General features: G+C 35.0%; 1 protein-coding gene across 3 annotated transcripts in view; it reads right to left on the reverse strand.

Moving 5' to 3' along the window:
* Window positions 1-238: 238 nt before the first annotated feature.
* Window positions 239-18,511, reverse strand: part of ERICH1 (glutamate rich 1) — a 96,323-nt gene continuing 78,050 nt past the window's right edge. For all 3 annotated transcript variants that reach the window (XM_072634355.1, XM_072634356.1, XM_072634357.1), the window contains 3 exons: window positions 15,540-15,911; window positions 8,795-8,986; window positions 239-893 (listed from right to left, as the gene is read on the reverse strand). In XM_072634355.1, coding sequence (XP_072490456.1) covers window positions 820-893; window positions 8,795-8,986; window positions 15,540-15,911 — 638 coding nt within the window. In that variant the 3' untranslated portion in view covers window positions 239-819. The remainder of the gene's footprint in view (window positions 894-8,794; window positions 8,987-15,539; window positions 15,912-18,511) is intronic.

Consider the following 18,511-nt stretch of genomic DNA (forward strand, 5'->3'; position numbering starts at 1 on the left):
AGGAGACCTGGGGAACCTTGGGGAAATCCCTTCATCTTTCTGGGTCATTTCCTCACTGGTACCCTGAAAAAGCTATAACAGATTTGAATTAAGTTTTTCTCAGACCTCTAAAATTCTCTGATTATGGATCACTTGACCTCTAAGCTGTGAAACGGAGAGCTAGAAGTCATTTAGCCCAATCTCCTTTAAGTGAAAGTTTCTAATTTTCATAAAAAAACACGAAGTACAAACACAGATGGTAAGGAACAGGGACCATGATTTTAAACCAGATCTTCTGACTCCAAATCTATACCACAGCAAGTGATCTTAAAATCCACACTCCCACTCAACCCACAAAAGTTCAACAACAGAAACCTAGCATCAAAACAGTTTGAGGGATAATAAAGCATTCTAAAAAATACTTTAAAATTCAGTGTGATTTTGACATTTGAAAAATTCATTATAGCTTCAAAACAATAGTTGATTTGATTCCACAAAGAAAATATATTTTTGTTTCCTTTATGACCAATAGAAAAATAAAACACAATCTCAATGTTAATTTAAGATCTATACACTAAAAAAATAAAAGTAAAAATAACATTTTAACTCTAATATTCTTATTTTAAAATTTAAAATCTTAGGTACAACAGTATTTATTTTGTACAAGCAAATTAACAGATATATCTTATCAATTTACAATATTCAATTTACACTGTAAAAATAAAGAACTTTCTTTTAAAACCAATTTTGTCATTTAGAGTTCTCAGGCATTTCATATGTCTTCTTTCAGGCTTTTTCTTATTATTAAATTTTAACTCTTTGCAGATGGGCATCCGGACCTTATTTCCTGTTCCTTATAGGAAGGATATCTGTAATCCAGTAATGAAAAAGAGTTGCGATTTCTTTTGCATGGTCTGAAAAGAAAAAAAAAATTATACATTATGAATTATAATTCTAGTGTTTTGCCATACATGAACTCTTGAAAACCAAGTAAATTGTGAAGAATCTGCCAGAATGTAAACTTGACATTTAGGAATAGCAAGAAATTTGGTATAGTAGCATCTCATTTAAATTACACATAAATGTAACACATGTGACTTAGAGATGAGAAACTTCTAACAATGTACACGTTACCTTAGCTCTGACCCTTGTAGATTTACAGTTTTTAGAAAAGAATGTTGAAAAGCACAGTAAGCCAAATAATATTTAATTTATCCCTATAGAGATGTCCATTATGATCTCAAAATTTATCACCAGATGGTCAACTCTTTAGTGCTGGGCCTCTCTGAATTTTGCTAGACTGGGTAAAATAAAGACCCTGGGACATAGCTGGTTAAAAATCAAAGCTTTTCTAACTTAATGGAATTCTTTTGGAAGTCAGGTTTGCTTGGTGATAGCCTTTTTTTTTTTTTTTAAGGGCATGCAGCAAGCATTTATTAAGCTACTGTGTGCCAAGCACTGTGCTAAGTGCAGAGACTACAAATACAAACAGAAAGAAACAGTTCCTGCCCTTAAGGAGCTTACATTCTTTTTTTAAAAAAGTTTTTATCAATTTTTTTCTTATATCACCATAGTTATCCCAAGTATCTGTCCCTATTTCCTTCCTAGAAAGATATCCCATATAAAAATATTACTTTTTTAGAGTGTGTGTGGGGGAAATCAGCAGAACTGTTTTATATACAGTTATCCCTTCCACATCCTGACTTGCCCCATTGTGTTTTCGATATATCCTGAGTCAGCATAAGAAATTAAATGGAAATTTTTGGGAAGTTTTGCAGAAGTTATAGATGACACACAAAGGTCAGCAGATGACATAGAGCCTATGACCAAATACTTAACCCAAACTTTGCAATAAAGTACCGAAAAGAAAAAAAAATCATTTTTCTTCTCCAGTATAAAGGGAGGCCCAAAAACTTTTACATGGATTTTCCAGATCAAGGGGGCACTGCGCCTCTACCCCCCATGATATGGAAGGGATAACTGTTTTGAAAAAGTCTGAAAATATATGCAATGTGTAATGCCTATGGACCTCCCACTTCCATGAAAAGGGTGATTTGGGAGAATCTTCTCATCTCTCTTCACTTGGGTCCCATTTGATCTTTATAATTTGCTGTGTGTATTTTCTTGTCTCTGCTTACTTTACTCCGTACCAGATAATATAGATCTTTCCATGCTTCTCTGTATTCATCATACTTATTATTTCTTACAGCCCAGAAATATTCTATTATATTAACAATTTATTTAGTCATTCCCCAATTGATGGGCAGCTAGGTAGTGTAGTGCTGGGCCTGGAATAAGAAAGATTCACCTTCAGGAGTTCAAATCTAGTCAATATCTGTGAGAACCTGACCAGTCACTTAACTGTTTATTTCAGTTTCCTGTAAAATGAATTGGAGAGGGAAAGCAAACCATGCCGGTATCTTTGCCAAGAAAACTCCAAATTGGGTCATGAAGAGTTGGACACAACTGAAAAATGACTGAACAAACAGTAATTGATGGGTCTCTATTTTGTTTCCAGTTCTTTGCTATCACAAAAAGTGCTGCTATAAATATTATGGAGCATATGGGGAATTTCTTCTTATTGATGGCTTCCTTGGGTTATAAGCCCCATAAGGAAATCTTTGGCTCAAACAGTATGAGCATTTTTGCCACTTTATTTGTATAATTCTAAATTATTTTTCAAAAAGTTCATACCATTTCACAGACCCACCAACAATACACTACTGTGTCTCTCCTTCCACACCACCCCCAACATTGACTATTCCTATTTCTTGTCATTTTTTTCCAATTTGCAGGGTATGAAGTGAAATCTCAGGGTTATTTTTATTTGCATTTCTCTAATCATTGGTGATTTTGGGGCACTGTTATTTTTAAAAAATACATTCTTGGTTCATTACTGCTTTCTTTCTACTGTTAATATGGTTAAAGAACTGGCCTTGGTAGTAGGAAGACCTAAGTTCAAGTCCCTCCTCTAAGACATATACCGATTGTATAACACTGGGTAAGTCACTTAATGTTTCAATGCTCTAGGAATTTTGCAGAGACAGTGCTGACCTGCATTGGTAAAAGGGGTTTCCTCATATAGGAGTTTCTTATATCAATGATGTCACAAGTTTGCTCCCTAGCTCCACTATTTCTTATTAAAATGCTTTTAAAGATACTCATTGTTTCTATGTTATTCTTTGATCCACTTGTTATTTAGAAAAAGTGTTACTTAGTTTCTATTTAGGTTTGTTTCTTTTGCTTCTATCACCTTTATTGGTTGATATTTTTATTGCAGGATGTTCTGTAATGGATATCTTAATTTTCACATTTACTTATGATATCTTTGTGCTCTAGTACTTGATCATTTTGGGGGGAATGATCCCTATGATGGTCATAAATATGTATATTCTATAATCTCATTTAGAAATTACCAAAGGTCTTCCAATTCTAATACTTCTAACACTTTTTGGATCTACATGTAAATTCATTCATCTTTCTCTTAGATTTAGAAGATTATTAAAGCATATAGTTGTTATTTTGTTACTTTATGCAATATGTCTTAGTGTTTCCTTTAGGAACTTGGATGCTATCTCATTTAAAAATGCATACACACATATCTACATCTAATAAAACCATTTTACCTTCTTTGGTGCTTTTATTCATAATGCAATTTTTGTGTTTACCTCTCTCTTGACATGATCAATTTTATCTTTGCCTGAAGTGAAATCATGATTGCAATTCCTACCTTTTGAGGGTAATGAACTCAAACATAACACATTTTATTCTAGCTCCTAATTCTCAATCTATGGGGGCTGGTCTTAGAATCAAGGCATCTTTGGTTCAAATCCCACCTCTGACATATACTGCTATTGTGACTGTGGGCAAGTCATTTAACTTTTTAAACCCTGAGGAAACTCTATAAAACTATCACCAGTTGTTGATTTGGAGCTCTAGAAGGTGTTTCATACTTTACTGATGAAATCACATACCTACACCCCCCCAAAAAAGTATTTGTATCTTTTATTTTATTAACTGGCAAAAAATATTTCATTGATGACTTTTATCCTTATATCACAATCATCTGTGGAGGAAAAAACCCCTATCTTCATTCCAGATTGAATCTTCCCTTAAGTCAAAGAAAACTAAGTAGAAAACTAAGTACAACTAAGTACAAATATCTGATATAGTAACTATATCTGACAACATAAAGACCATTCTTCCCCAACATGACCCTGCATCTCAGGAGGGAGGGAGGTTTCATTATCTGTACCTTCATTAGTTTAAAAATTACTCAGAGTATAGCTTCAGTGATCTTTTTCATTTGCACTGCTGTAGTCACTGTATTTATGATTGATTCTCATAATTTCAACCTATATCAGTTCTTAGCCATTCCTGAACTGTTGGGCATACTCTCTGTTTCCAACCCTTTGCAATCACAAAGTATGCAGCTATAAATATTTAAATATGCTTTACAATTTGAGATAAGTATTTTGCAATAAGTAATTCAGTATTCCTTATAATTTGCAATAAATATTCCAAATGCAGCAAATTGTTGTGTTGGCTTTCTTACTCAGTCTTCTATTCCCTTTCATTTTACTGATGAGTTTAATACATTTATATTTAGAGTTATTATTAAGTTTATGTTTTGTTCAATTTACTTTTATTATTTTTCCTCCTAATTTAAATCTGCACTTAGTCCTTGAAATGTATTTTGACTTCCCTAGTCTGATCCATCTTCTCCTACAGCCTCTTTCTTATTCCCTTCCATTTTCCTGATCTTATTCCCTGAGTTCATATTCTCTCTCACTCCTTTTATGAAACTATAAAAAGAGTATAGTGCAGAAGACTACTTCTCTCACCTCCTTCCCCCTCTAATTTGAATAACATTTCATCTATAGTACTTCTATAGAAAAAAAAACAAAACCCTCCCCTTCTGTTACACTCCCAATATCTATCATCTCATTTGTGGGCTTTTTCTTTTTACATGTTCCTTCTGTTTTGTGTCCATAATTCAAGGTGGAGCATCTGGAAAACAAGGACAACATTCCTTTCTCTATCCAGCTTATCTGTTAGTTAGGGAATAACCATTCCCTCCTTATGGAGGAAATACGCATTTATATAGCAAGTACTATGTGCTAGGCACTGTGTAAAGTGTTTTTAAAATACTTCATTTGATCTCCACAATAATGCTATGAAATAGATGCTGTTATCATTCTCATCTTATAGTGAGGGAAGTGACGCAAGCAGAAGTGAGATGACTTGCCCAAGGCCACCCAGCTAGTATTTAAGCTACATCTGAACTCAGATCTTCCTAACTCCATGGTCTATCCACTGTGCCTCCTGTCTCAACAACTTAAATTCTTTCATTGTTCTTTTGACCTATTCTGGAGGTTTTTGTAGTTGTTCCAATGTCATATCTTAGGGCTCTGTAGAGTTTATAATAATCCTTTCCATTTCTTCAGGGATTTCTTTACCTGTGAATATGTTCCTTGTGTTGGAATATTTTCACATGTGTTTGATAATCTTTTCCCTTTCTTTATTAGTGTCTGTTTGCTTGTCTGTGACATACTTCCCATCATGAGTTCTTTCCTCTCCCCCTCCATGCCTTTTGTTATTTATTCCTTTACTCTAAATGGCATGTTACCTTCCCCCATATAATGAGGAAACTTAATGACTTTCTCATCTCAGCAATTTTGCTAGAGGTCATCTTCCTTTACTTCTTATAGCTGGGATATTTTCTTTCCTTTAGTTTTTTGCCTTTCAAGTTATTTTGGGGTTGTTGAGTGGGGGGAAGGTTTATATCCCATATATCATTTGACTTTTCACCAAAAAGTCACTTTTTGAGGGGTTCTAGATAACACTATGATCTGTCCTACACTGCTGACACTGTTTTTACTCTTTGGCAGCTTGTTCTCTCTAAATTACTGGGACAGGTCTCCAGGACAAAGGTAATATGGGAAAAGAGGAAAGTAATTTAGCTGAATCACTGCTAAGGGGAGACAACAAAAGGCTGTACTTGACAGACTATCTGATACCATTCAGCCATGCCATGCTCTCAGTGAGATTTAGAACCTGGGCCCAGTTTGTATAGGTAATGATGGGCACAATGTGGTGAGCTATATTATGGTCCTCTGTTATTTTTTTTTCTAGAGGACTTACCTTGAGGGGAATTGTTTCCTCTTTCCTTTTAGTGTTGTTTTCACTATTTATATGGCACATTTCTTGGGGCTTTGAGGAGGCCATAATGAGAGCAATATAATTCAGTCATCTTCCTGGCAGTTTTAATTGAAGTCTTTAGTCAGGTCAGAGCTATCAGAGTTTATGCTCTTAGGGTTACCACTATCATAAGATGAGTGGACTGGGAATTTAACAGGAGGTGCTTACTTCATTTCTTTTTCCTAACATTGGTATTACAAGAGAATCCTTTAAGTAGTGAGTTTCCATGCCTATTAAGAGAAGAACACACAAAGGCACTAATCTGCATACAATTGGTCAGGACACCCCTTCATTAAGGTTCTCCTCCAATGCCCCACTGGGGGTAGAGGTAACCCTAACTTCCTAAATCCTGCTAGGCCAAAAGCTCTAGCAGATCCTCCATGTTCAGGGTCAGCAATGGAATGTACGGTATAACTCTAGTACCATACAGCTCATGAAGATGGCCAGCCGTGGTGCTGGGGAAGGGAAAAACCATAATGAAAATACAGATCATTTTCAGTATTCTAGTACAATCATTTGATTGATATGAAGGTACTGAGAAATATATCTACTACATTAAGTGAGGCATAACTGTGGAAGCCATCTGAGAATTCAATATGCAAAGTCGGGTAAGGCACTTCTGCTCTACGGCAAATAAAACACCTGAATAAGCAAAACAAAACAAAACAAAACAAAACAGCCCTACAAAGTAAAAAATATCATCAAAGACTAAGTTTGTGTAAATATATAGCTACAGATACATACATGTGATAATATGATTAAAAAGTGATTCTTTTTCATCATTTAAAAAATCCATGCTATTTTATATCCAAAGTTTTCCTCAATTTGTACTTTGAAATATATACATATATATCACAAATTAACTTTCTGTATGATGCTTAAGATTAACCTGTATTCTTCTATTTCTACCTATTCTTCTTTTGCTGTGTACTTAAAATAGCAGGACAGGCAAAAGAAAAAAAAAGGGATTACGAATGGGATCGTAGATCTGAAGCTGAAAGACAGCTCAGGGGCCATGGAGTCCATCTCTTTATTTTATGGATGATGAAACTGAAGTCTTGGGAAGTTAAGTGACTTGCCCAAGGTTCTGTAAGTAGTTAAGTATCAGGTGTGGGATCCGAATCTAGGTTCAGTGACTAAAGAACCAATAATCTTTCCATTAGAGTGTTATTAGGTATTAGTCTTTATGTGTCTGATATTAATCCTAAAGTAAATGTACACTGACCTTAAATTTAATAGAAAGACTTTTTTTTTCTGAATTAGAATAAGAAAAGGACACAGGAAAATTAATTAAAAAAACTATCAGTTTCAAAAGTAGTATACAGTTATGTATGGGTTAAATCTGCTATAGATTCTCTCTTCTTTCAAAAAAATAAGAAAATCCTTTCTTTTTATAAATCTCACACCATATGTCAAACTCTGGCTCAACTGCCATTCTCTCCATGAAGTCATCCCTGATCAGTCGAAACCAGTGATCTCTCAATTCCTTAATTTCACAACACATATCACTTGTATCACTCATTTGATACTCAACTACATGGAAGTTTATGACATTGCTTGTATTGTTATATTGTCATTTATGTCTAGCATTACTAGTTTTAAAAATATTTTATTTTTATTTTCAGTTCCAAATTCTCTACTTCTTTTTACTCCTTCCCTATCCATTGAGGCAAGAAAGAAATGATACTCATTATGCATGTGAAATTATGAAAACATATTTCCATGTTAGCCATGTTCCAAAAAAAAGGAAAAAGGCAAGGAAAATCAAGAAAAGCAATAGAAATATGTTTCATTCTGTACGCAGACCATCAGCTGGAGGTGGATAGCATTTTACATGCTGAGTCCTTTGGATCAGAGTTACCAAGTCTTTCACAGTTGATTATCTTTACATCACTGATGCTAATGTGTAGATTATACTCTGGGTTCTGCCTGCCTCACTTTGCATCAGCTCATGTAAGCTTTCCTATGTCTTTCTAAACCTATGCCCCTCCATCATTTTTTACAGTATTTCATCATATTCATATACCATAACCTGTTCAGCCATTCCCTAATTGATGGGCATTCTTTCAATTTCCGACTCTTTGCCACCACAAAAAGAGCTAGCATTAGTATTGACCCTCTCCAACTAGACTTTATACTTCTCGAGGGCAGACTCTATGATGCACACTTCTTTGCTTCTTCCCTTGGGTGTTTACAATAATGCTGACATAGTAGGTACTTAATATCCTGGATGAAAGTTAAATACTGATTATCTTAATTTCCTCTTTTTGGCTTCCAGAATTGAAGGGTGTAGGAAATATACTAATTACTCCAGCAGAGAAGATAAAGGAAGAGGAAGAAGAGAGAAGTTCTACTCCAAATAAAACTATAGACTTCCCTTTGGGATTTAACAATTCTCTAAACTAACCATACGATGAAAAACTGGAGTGGTTGTAGTGGTCCCATAAACAAATCAAAGAAGCAATGAAAGTGTTTCTCTTTGAGACTATGTTATTCAACCAAACCACATGTATATCATTGCAGATGCTGCTTCATTATTATTTTCTTAAGTTTCTTTTTTAGTCAAACCTTGAAAAGATAATAAACACTATGATTAATAAATTGCAATACATACCAGGAGGCATCAGGCATTGTTCTTGAAACTGCTCCAAAGCACTTTTTAATCTCTCAGTATCTTGTAAAAGTACCAGAGTTTTCATCTGGTCCAAAAGCATAATATCTGAGGACGCTATGCGACGAAATTCAAGATGTTTAAAAACCTCCTGGATAGTTTCCAAACAGGCAGTTGAACCAGATTTAAAATTACCTAAAGAAAACAAGGTAAGACCACTTAACATTCTAATAAATGATAATTCAATTTTTATGGCATTTTTAAATTTATGATAATTTTAATATCACTCAAGAATAACTTTATACAGAAATACTATTGGTCAATGTTACAAAAGGAATGGTCACAACACTACCTGATATTATATATTATTTTATAGTGGTACTTTTATGTATATCATTTCATTTTCACAATAATTCTCTAAGACAGACAAAGTAAAGTAAGAACCTGTAATCTAGGGTTTGATCCAAAATCCACTAACTCTAACACTCTGTGTTACCTCCCGGAAGTATAGTCTGACAAATGATTTGGAGGACAGGGAATACATACTTGCATGCAAACACACATATACACTAACAGAAAAAGAACAAAAATCTAAATTGACTTTCATTACATAGGCATGTCTATCATGCTAAATGGAGTTATTAATGAGTATGTGCAAGTGTCTTCCCAACAGCAGTACATTGTATTTGAAAAACATGTGCAAAGACAAATCAAAGATAAAAGGTATTTCCATGTTTGTGAAATGTGTCAAAAACAAAGAACAAGTTAGTAGTTAAAAATAAAGCAACAACTACAGATAGTGAAGTTACTATAAAAATTTTTTGTATGCTTTTAATTGTAAATTATTTAAAAGTGGTTCCATAACAAATGATTATTTTTTTAAAAATCAGCACTCAAAAAAAATTTATATAGGGATAGTTCAACCTCATTTTATTAAAAAAAGGTTGGTTCACAAAATAAAATAATCGTCTCCCAAAGAGAAAGACTTTCCTCGTTTCTTTGATTTGTTTATGGGGCTGCTACAAATAATCATTTGTACTGGCTTTTAAAATGTGGCATCCTAGGAGCTATGCAACCAGTGACATAAAGAAAAGGTACAGCAAGTCTTTTGGGTAGAATCAAAAAAGCTATGAACTCACCTAACTATACTGTCATCTGGCCCACATTTTTCCATCTTGTCTACAAGACTCTTATGAATTTTAATATCAAATACTTAGATAAAATCAAGATGTACTGTCTATGGGATTTCTCTGATTTGCTAGTAAATAATCCTAACTAGAAAGGAAATTAGGTTAATTTAACATTAATTGTTCCTTGTGAATCTATATGGCTTGGTCTAGATTTCTGTTAAGATTCTTTCCTGCTCTAGACCTATGATCTTATGAAGAAGTGAGTCAAGATGGCAGAGATGGGAAGAAGGAATGCCAGGCGATTCTGGTGCTCAGGTGAGAGCTTGGGATTGGCCGTGTATACAGATCAGAACCAACTACATAGATGTGATAATGGAAGCCATAATAGTGAATGAGACTAGAGAGAAAAAAACACAGAGGAAGAGAGGAGAGAGACCAGGACACAGCTAATCTTGGGAGCAAGAGGAAGAAGAATCAGTGAAGGAATTTAAGCAGCACTTAGAGAGAAGAAACACAAGACAGCATGTCATGGAAATTAAGGAAAGAGTCTATTAAGAGGGAATGGACAGTGGATGGTAGCAAATGCTACAGAAAGATGAGGGAAGGGAAACACTGAGAAAAGGCTTTAGGGTTTAGTAAGGAAGAGTTATTTGCTAAATTCAACTCAAGAGACCTGAATATATTTGTTGTCAGAGTAAGGAAAGGAAATGGAGGTTATAAATAGTTATAACAATAACTATCTTTCCACAATCAAAATATCCTTTTTTTATGCAAACAACATATTCTTTACTTCATACATCTAAATACTACACTCCCCCAGTAATCACGAGGTAGGTGACTAGGAATGGCTTGCTTCAGTGGTAATCTATATAATAAAGATTCCTGGTTCATTCAGTCTTTTTTTATCCTATAAATCTACAATAACTCCCATCTGTCACTGGTCACCACACAGTCCTAAGATTCATTCCTTAGTTTCTTAGCCTTCTTCATTCCTGATTTGATTGACAGATAAGAAAGTCTACTATCAGAGTTGTCTTTAATTACTAACATGGAAGTTTCTGTAGTACATTTCATCATCCTATAAGATCCCATCAGCCTTGGTATTCCACCTAATCACTACCCTCTGTTAATGGAGACATGAATTTCAAAACCTCTAAGTAGGTAACCAATTCATCTCATTTCTTACTTGATTGTACTACTCTAGGATAACTCTGGGATATCTCTGATTTCACCATGTCCCTCTGCTTTTCAGCTTCATTTTGTGTATCCTCATCCCCTGGTAGATTGTAAACTCTTAGAAGGCTGGGACTGTCACACTTTCCCTGTATCTTCAGAGTTTAGCACAGGACTTGGCCACATGGTAGCTGCTTAATAAATGTTTACTGACTGCCTAAGTTGACTAGGAAAGGTGTGACAGGAATAGTGAATGTGGGAATATGTGAGAAACCATGAACCTATGCTGGTGAGAATATTTCAGTGTTGGTACACCACTAAATCAAAGTCTGTCTCTAAGAGGACAATTTAGGAAGGATCTTTGTATCCAGTTCCTGGATCCTAGAAACATCTCCTCTGAGATGCAAAGGACAGTATAGTTGGCATCACCCTGTTTCTTTATCACATCACAAGATGTTTTCCCCAAGAATTACTGAGCTCTATATAGTCTTGCATTCTAGTTCATGATTTTTGATGCTTTTCCTCATTTCTTCCATTCCCTGTCCTATCTATTTTGATCTGATTTTCTGGGCATCTCATTCAATGTTGGCTTTAATCAGTTAGTCTCGACTTTTGTTTGATCCCTCACCTTTGGAATTTCTTGAATATCAGTCAGTCACTGGGGTATCTTTTCATTAATGGTGCAGCTGAGCATTTGCTCTACCTTCTGGCCCTTAATTCTTCTCCAATCAAAAATAGAGAGTATTTGACAAAAAATTCCATCCAATTCTATGAATCTATGGTAGAGGGGGTAAGTTTATTCTGTGTTGTTTCAAAAGATAGAAATTAAAGGGAGATAAATTTTTACTACAGTTTAAGGAAGAGTTTTCTAATAATTAAGGTACTCAAAAACGGGCTCTGCTAGGTAATCAATGATTGCCAAAGTAACACTTAAACTCACTGTGCTAAAGTATTTAATGGTATTGTTTTATTTAAAAAAAGTTTTTTGCTGAATTGAGAACTAGAGAATTCTTTTTTGCAATGCGAATAGTTACCCTATATCTAATTTATAAGTTTTTATTTTCATATATTCACAGTTTTTAAAGCATGTTAAATTTGAAAAACAAGAATTGACACAGCCTATATACTATAGTTTGTTGAGGTAAACTACAAAAAAAGGATCTATGAACTGTTCTGATGTTAAGGGGAAGGAGACTTATGCCTCTGGAAACTAAACTCTCATCAGTAACTAAAGAATCTGAGAAATGTGTATGTATATCATTTCTCAGCAGAGCCAGAACTACTCACCTAAGAATAGATGAAATTCCCTCTGTTCCAGGTTGCTGCCTCAGAAAGGAGCTTGGCTATTCCCAGGCATGTGAGTCTAGCCATGGACTGAGAAAAAGACGCAGAACTTCAGGCACATGTGCCTTTTAGAACTGGCATGTGGTGGAAAGTTGGTTTTTCAAGCACATAGCTGGACCACCATGGACAAGCCATATCCCAAAGCTGAGATTTTCTCCTTTTTTTGGTGGTTTGCCAGCGGAATGCAACCATTACAGACAACTACATCTCACTAGGAAATGAGGAGAAAGTGTGCAGCTGCTAGGAATGTGGAGGAGGGTAGAAGTGAAAAGGCAAGGACATTTTATTTCAAAGCTTATTTTAAGATTTTTTTTATAGTTCAATCTAACAAACATTCTCTTATCAATTCTTGTAACATTTCTGGAAAGAAAAGAGGACAGTGTTGAAGCAGTTACCTTCATTTACAATGAAAGAATGTTGGCATTAGAGACTTAGGTTTCAATGCCAGCTCTGTGCTATCTGTGTTAGCTTAGGCATGACACTTGACCTTTCTTGGCTTCAAGTTTCCACATCATGTGATGTCTATCATAAGCTTCTTTACAGTTACTACATGTTTTGATAGCATAAAGCCACTGTAGGATGGGGAAGCTAAATTAATTTTTAAATGAATACTAAAAAAAAAAAAAAAATTAAAAAAAAATCTCCAAGTGTAACTTGAGTATTCTATCACAGTTTGTCTATGAGTTAGAGTATGAGGCTACCTTTCAGGTCGTCTAATTCAACTTTGATACCAATCCAGGATGCACGTCTGTTTCTTTTACAGATGACTCTCCAGATCTCAATTCAATACCTGTACTTCTGGGGTGCCCGTGATGAAGTAAATTTCTCCATCTTCCTTCTACTTCATCTGGTATGCCTTGTTCCTCTTCCATTTTTGTTTTAGTTGATCTTCACCAAATATTCTTCATATATGTCTTCTTAATATATAGTGTCACCAATACTTCTCCCTCACCTACTTTTATTTCTGTTCCTTCTGAATAAGATTTATTCTTCCAGATACGTGGTAACAGAATATACTGCTTTAAGAACAGATGAACTAAGACCATGAACATAAGACCATTCATGTTGTACATAGAAGACATACAACAGAGTCCATAACTAAGGTCTATTACTACCACTCTGCTTAACCAATAGTTTCAACACACCCCATACCAAGGACAGTACAATAAGATCGTATCTCTACTGTTCTGTGTTGCTATTCTAGAGACATGTTCCTTAAACACTGTAGTTTCAACTTCTGTTTTGCTATTCACATTTGTGCACGTACATGAATCTCATCTCATTTGCTATTCACTTCCCTTCTTTGAGTACATTCTTTGCTTGGTTATGTTTTCAGAAGTTGATTTAACAACGAAAACTTTTAAGAATACCTTTTGAAAAGCAGTTATCTGAATTAATTCTCATTTTTAACAAACAATGATTTGTATATTTGTCTCTCAGTTTTGTTTCCCAGATGTGATCATTTACATTTTAATTTTGCTCAATTAATAAATTTAGACTCCGATTTTCAAAGAAGTACCCATGTGAGTTGTTGGGTAAAATATGCCAAGTCACACTAGTGCCAAAACCAAAAAAAATTCAGTTCATGAGACTCCCAGAGCATGTGTACATGGAAAGCACAAATCCATTTATCAATTAACCTTAGGCACTATTCTCAGTTTTCTGGGATATACAAACTTGATAAACATGTATTCTATGTCAAGAAGACTAATACTGATAAAAATACTTATTCAAGATACTGATAAAAATGCTGAATCAGGATGAGTCACAGAATAGAATTTCTCCAGAATAGCAATTATTCATTGAAACACATTGAGTACATTGTTTAAATAGCTAAATCCATCTAATGACTATCATTTAGTCTCTGAATTTCCATTTTGTCCACAATGATATAATGAGACTAGTAAGACTGATCCTTGTCAATACAGCACACCCTCAGTCTCATGACTATCAAAAGAAGAAATGTAATTGATCTGGTATATCTTTCTAGCAAACCCATATGGGCTCATACAGATCACTTTTTTTTTTTAAAATCACCAAGGGCAGGGATTTAAATACCTATACAAATGTAAGGCATTATCATTAGTATTGATAAACAGTAATGATTTCACTAGCATATATTAGATACTCTTCTGCACACGGCAAGTGCTCAATAAAGGCATGCTAAAAGTAGGTAAGATGTAATATCAATAGAATAGGAAGATCTTCCCTGCCCATTGATAGGCCTAACACATAGAGCCTGTGATCACATGGAGCCTGTGGTCACATGAAGCCTGGATCACATGGAGCTCAGACTGGGAGGAACTTGCCCAAGGAGGAGAGAGAAAGTGAGAGCACTAGCAGAGGGTGAGAGCAGGTGGAGTAGAGAGAGAGGGAAGCAAACTGTGAGTGGGAGCAGTTGTCTCAAGGAGCAGAGAGAGAGAAGCAAGCTATGAGTGGGCAGAGGGAAGAATTTGTCCAGGGGAACTTGATTTTCTGGGGAGACCTGACAGAAAGAACGTTTAAGGTATCGGTGCTCTCTGTATTATTGAGAAGTACTCTGTTCAATCTTACCTCCTGGTATTCTAATGATGTCCCAAATAAATACTTTGGTTTTGCCTTTGAGGAAGGTAGTTTATTATATTTTGTGAATTTACCCTGGAAGCATGCATGCATATTCATAGTGGCTGCTATGGGTATCACATTGGCGTTACAGAAGAAAAGAGAGAAGAATAAATGATTAATACTTTTACTTCCAATGAACTTAGGAAAATAAAGTTGCAGAATTTTCCAAATTCTCATATTTGTATTTATTTTATATAGAAGCAGAGTTAATGCTGACCACCTATCTTAAAGTGGAACTATTCATTTGTTGTTTTTTGAACATCATCCTTCTTAAGAACTTTACTGAGACTCACTGCAATTTGCTCCATTAGGTATATCCTGAGCCAGCAACCAAGGCACAGATACATTTGTTTGGAAGAGTTAAAACATCCTAAATTTTTCTCTTCACTATTTATTTATTTTGAATATTCTATGGAGAAACATATGAATGACGCTGCCTATTTTCTGAATTTAAAACTAGTACCATTATTCTAAAGATGAAATAGGAGAGAACATACCGTCAGAGAAATAAATTTCTTGTGTCGCCTGCAAGAAGTCTAGGATGCCATCTGCCTTTTCATTGGTATCTTTAAAATCTTCAGCCTCACTGTTGCTCTCAGGCTGGTACGTAAAACTGATGCCAGTGGCTTTTGTTAGTAGGCCAGCTGCTCTCTTCCTTTCCTTTTGCTGTTTCTTTTTCAGTTTCCTTTTTTTATTTTTGCTTATTTGTGGACCATCTGTATGCTGTGGCTGTAATTTTTCTTGTAAATGGCTCTCATTCTTCTCAAATTCTGTTTGTTCTACATGGACATTATGGGGATTTTGCAACATATTCTTTGGTTTCCGCTTTCTTCTTCTTCTTCTCTTTGGTGGCTCTTGAGGATTCTCTTCTGTAAAAGTATTAAAATGAAACAGTAATCAGTATAACAAAACTGTAGCAAACATCTTGGCCCACATTAATTTAAATAATCTAATTTAGTTTCATAGCCAATACCTGGAGGCAGTACAGCATAATAGATAAACATTCAAAGAGTTAGTCTAAGAGTCAAGAAGACCTGGCTTCAAATCTTGCTTCTGACCCAAACTAGCTGCATGATTCTTAATTGTAGTGCCTTCTCTTTTTAAATTATTTCCTGTTTATCCTATTTATAGCCTGCTTGTTTGTTTGTTATCTCCAACATTAGATCATGAACTCCTTTAGGGAAGGGGATTTTTTTTTCCTCTTTGTGTTGCACTTACCACAGACTCTGGTACATAGTAAGTGCTTAATAATGTTTATCGCCTGAATGACTCTGGGCAAGTCACAATTAGTGTCCTAGGCAACTCTCTAAGACTCTTAAGCTGTAGAGCAAGTGCCAGTCTCCATTACTAGAGAGAATTTTCTCACCTGTCACTCCCTATACCAATGTAATTACAGGTCTGACCAAGAACAACAATGAATCAAATAATAAACTGTAGCTTGAAAATAACAAAGAAGCTTAAAATACTGGAGGAAAAAAGCATTTCATCACTACTGTGTTAAATAGAAGTTCTCACTTTCTCTAGCTATCCCTGATATCCCTTTGTATCAAATCACCTTATGATCTTTTGGGTCCAAAAACTCCCAAGGCCGTTTCATAAAAATATCTTGTAATACATAATTTATTTCAGAATAAGTATTTTATGTATTTGGTTCTTCGGAGGACGTTTCCATACTTCACTCTCAAATGTGGTGACTCAGGGATTCTCAAAGTCTAGCTTAGAATTTACTGATGGTCTACACAGGGGTCTCTCACTGGTTCATGGACTAATCTCCTCAAGTAGTAACACCATAAACATGATGGTGTCTATGCTTTCTTTTTCCTCCCAGCACAAGTGATTTACTTTAGGATAATTAGCTTAATAAACAACAACCAAAAAATGCATATACCGACAACTATCTCACTGGCAACTGTTTAAAAGGCCACTGTTCTCGCATTTTGGTGCTAAATAGGAATATAATGCTCAAATGGATCTCATTACTATGGGAATTCCAATTTTGCATGCAACTTGTCTATGCTTGCCTAGCCTGTAAGATGCTTTTCTACACATTTCTCTAAGTTTTCAACAGATAATTCATCCGCAATGTTCCAGCCCTCATTTATCTTGGCATCATAAAAATATCAATGATAGATATAAACAATTAGTTATCCTTCAGTCTCTTTTTTCCCAAATATTTCATCAATGACATTCTTTATTATTCGGCTTCTCTTTTGTAATCCCAAGTTTGTAATATGATACAGTTTGTACATGTCTACCACTCACTTCTCCATTGCAGGGTGGATAGTAATCAATTTCAGTTCTTTGAGGATTGTACTATTTCATGATTTGCAGTCACACAACCACACCAGAAGAATTCTGGCATTAAAAAGGTGCTCCTTTTGCTTCAGAGAAAAGCCAGGGGCTTTAAATGAACTTTACACTTTCTACAAATTATTTTTACAAACTTTTTTTTTTTTTTTTACAAACTATTCAATTCTGGATCCTATTCCATGATCGTTTTCAGTATCTGTCCAAAATATGGTTGTCCATCTAAAAGAAGACTTTTAAAAAAATCTACTTGGTGACAGAATCCTAACAGGCTGCAAACAAAGGGAGATTAATTCAAGGAAATAAGAGGCTTAGCTTGGAGAAGAGTGACATGATAGCTTTATTTAATTTAGCATAATATTCATAAAGTGCCTGGCACATAATAGGTTAGTAGGTGCTATATAAATCTTTGCTATCATTATTATTATTATTATTAGTGTTAGAATATGACATGGAAAAAGGACTTGCCCTGTTAGACTCTGAAGGAAAAACTAGGAGCAAGTGGTGGAATGTGTAAAGAGGCAAATTTTGGCTTGCTGTCAAGAAAAGCTTCCTAACAATTAGATTTATCTCAAAGAGGAATGGGCTGACTTGGCAGTTTGAAAGTTCTTTTCATTTGATGTCTTCAAGGAAGGACTGGATGACCACTTGTTTGGGTATGCCATAATGGGAATTCTTTATTGGTTATAGACTGGACCATATAGTTACCAAGTTCCCTTCAAACCTTAAATTTCTAAGATTCTGTGATACTGAGACTAGAGCTAAAAAGAAGAAAAGAAAAAGATTGGGCTGGATTGCATTGCAGAAACTGCACAGTGTTTTCAGTGATTCTGAACAATTCCGACACAAAACCCTGTATTTTGATGTATGCTTTTGATGATGCTAATATGACTGCAAAACATAGAATGTTATTATCTCTGGAGAATCAAATTTATATGATACACAAAGAGCTATGGAGATATGCATGCTAGGAATAAATAGACTGCAATATTATTTTCAATGGTAGTTTATATGTAAGAAATAGTTTAAAAGACATTGAAGGAAATGTATGATTGGGAAAGGAGATGGACTGGTCACATAGGAATATTAAGGTGGACAAATGGAGAAATGGACAGCAGCAATACTAAAAGATACTGAAAGTATCAGTACCCACAGTATACTA

The sequence above is a fragment of the Notamacropus eugenii genome, chromosome 1 (genome assembly GCF_028372415.1).
Source record: "Notamacropus eugenii isolate mMacEug1 chromosome 1, mMacEug1.pri_v2, whole genome shotgun sequence".
In the NCBI taxonomy this organism is placed as follows: domain Eukaryota; kingdom Metazoa; phylum Chordata; class Mammalia; order Diprotodontia; family Macropodidae; genus Notamacropus; species Notamacropus eugenii.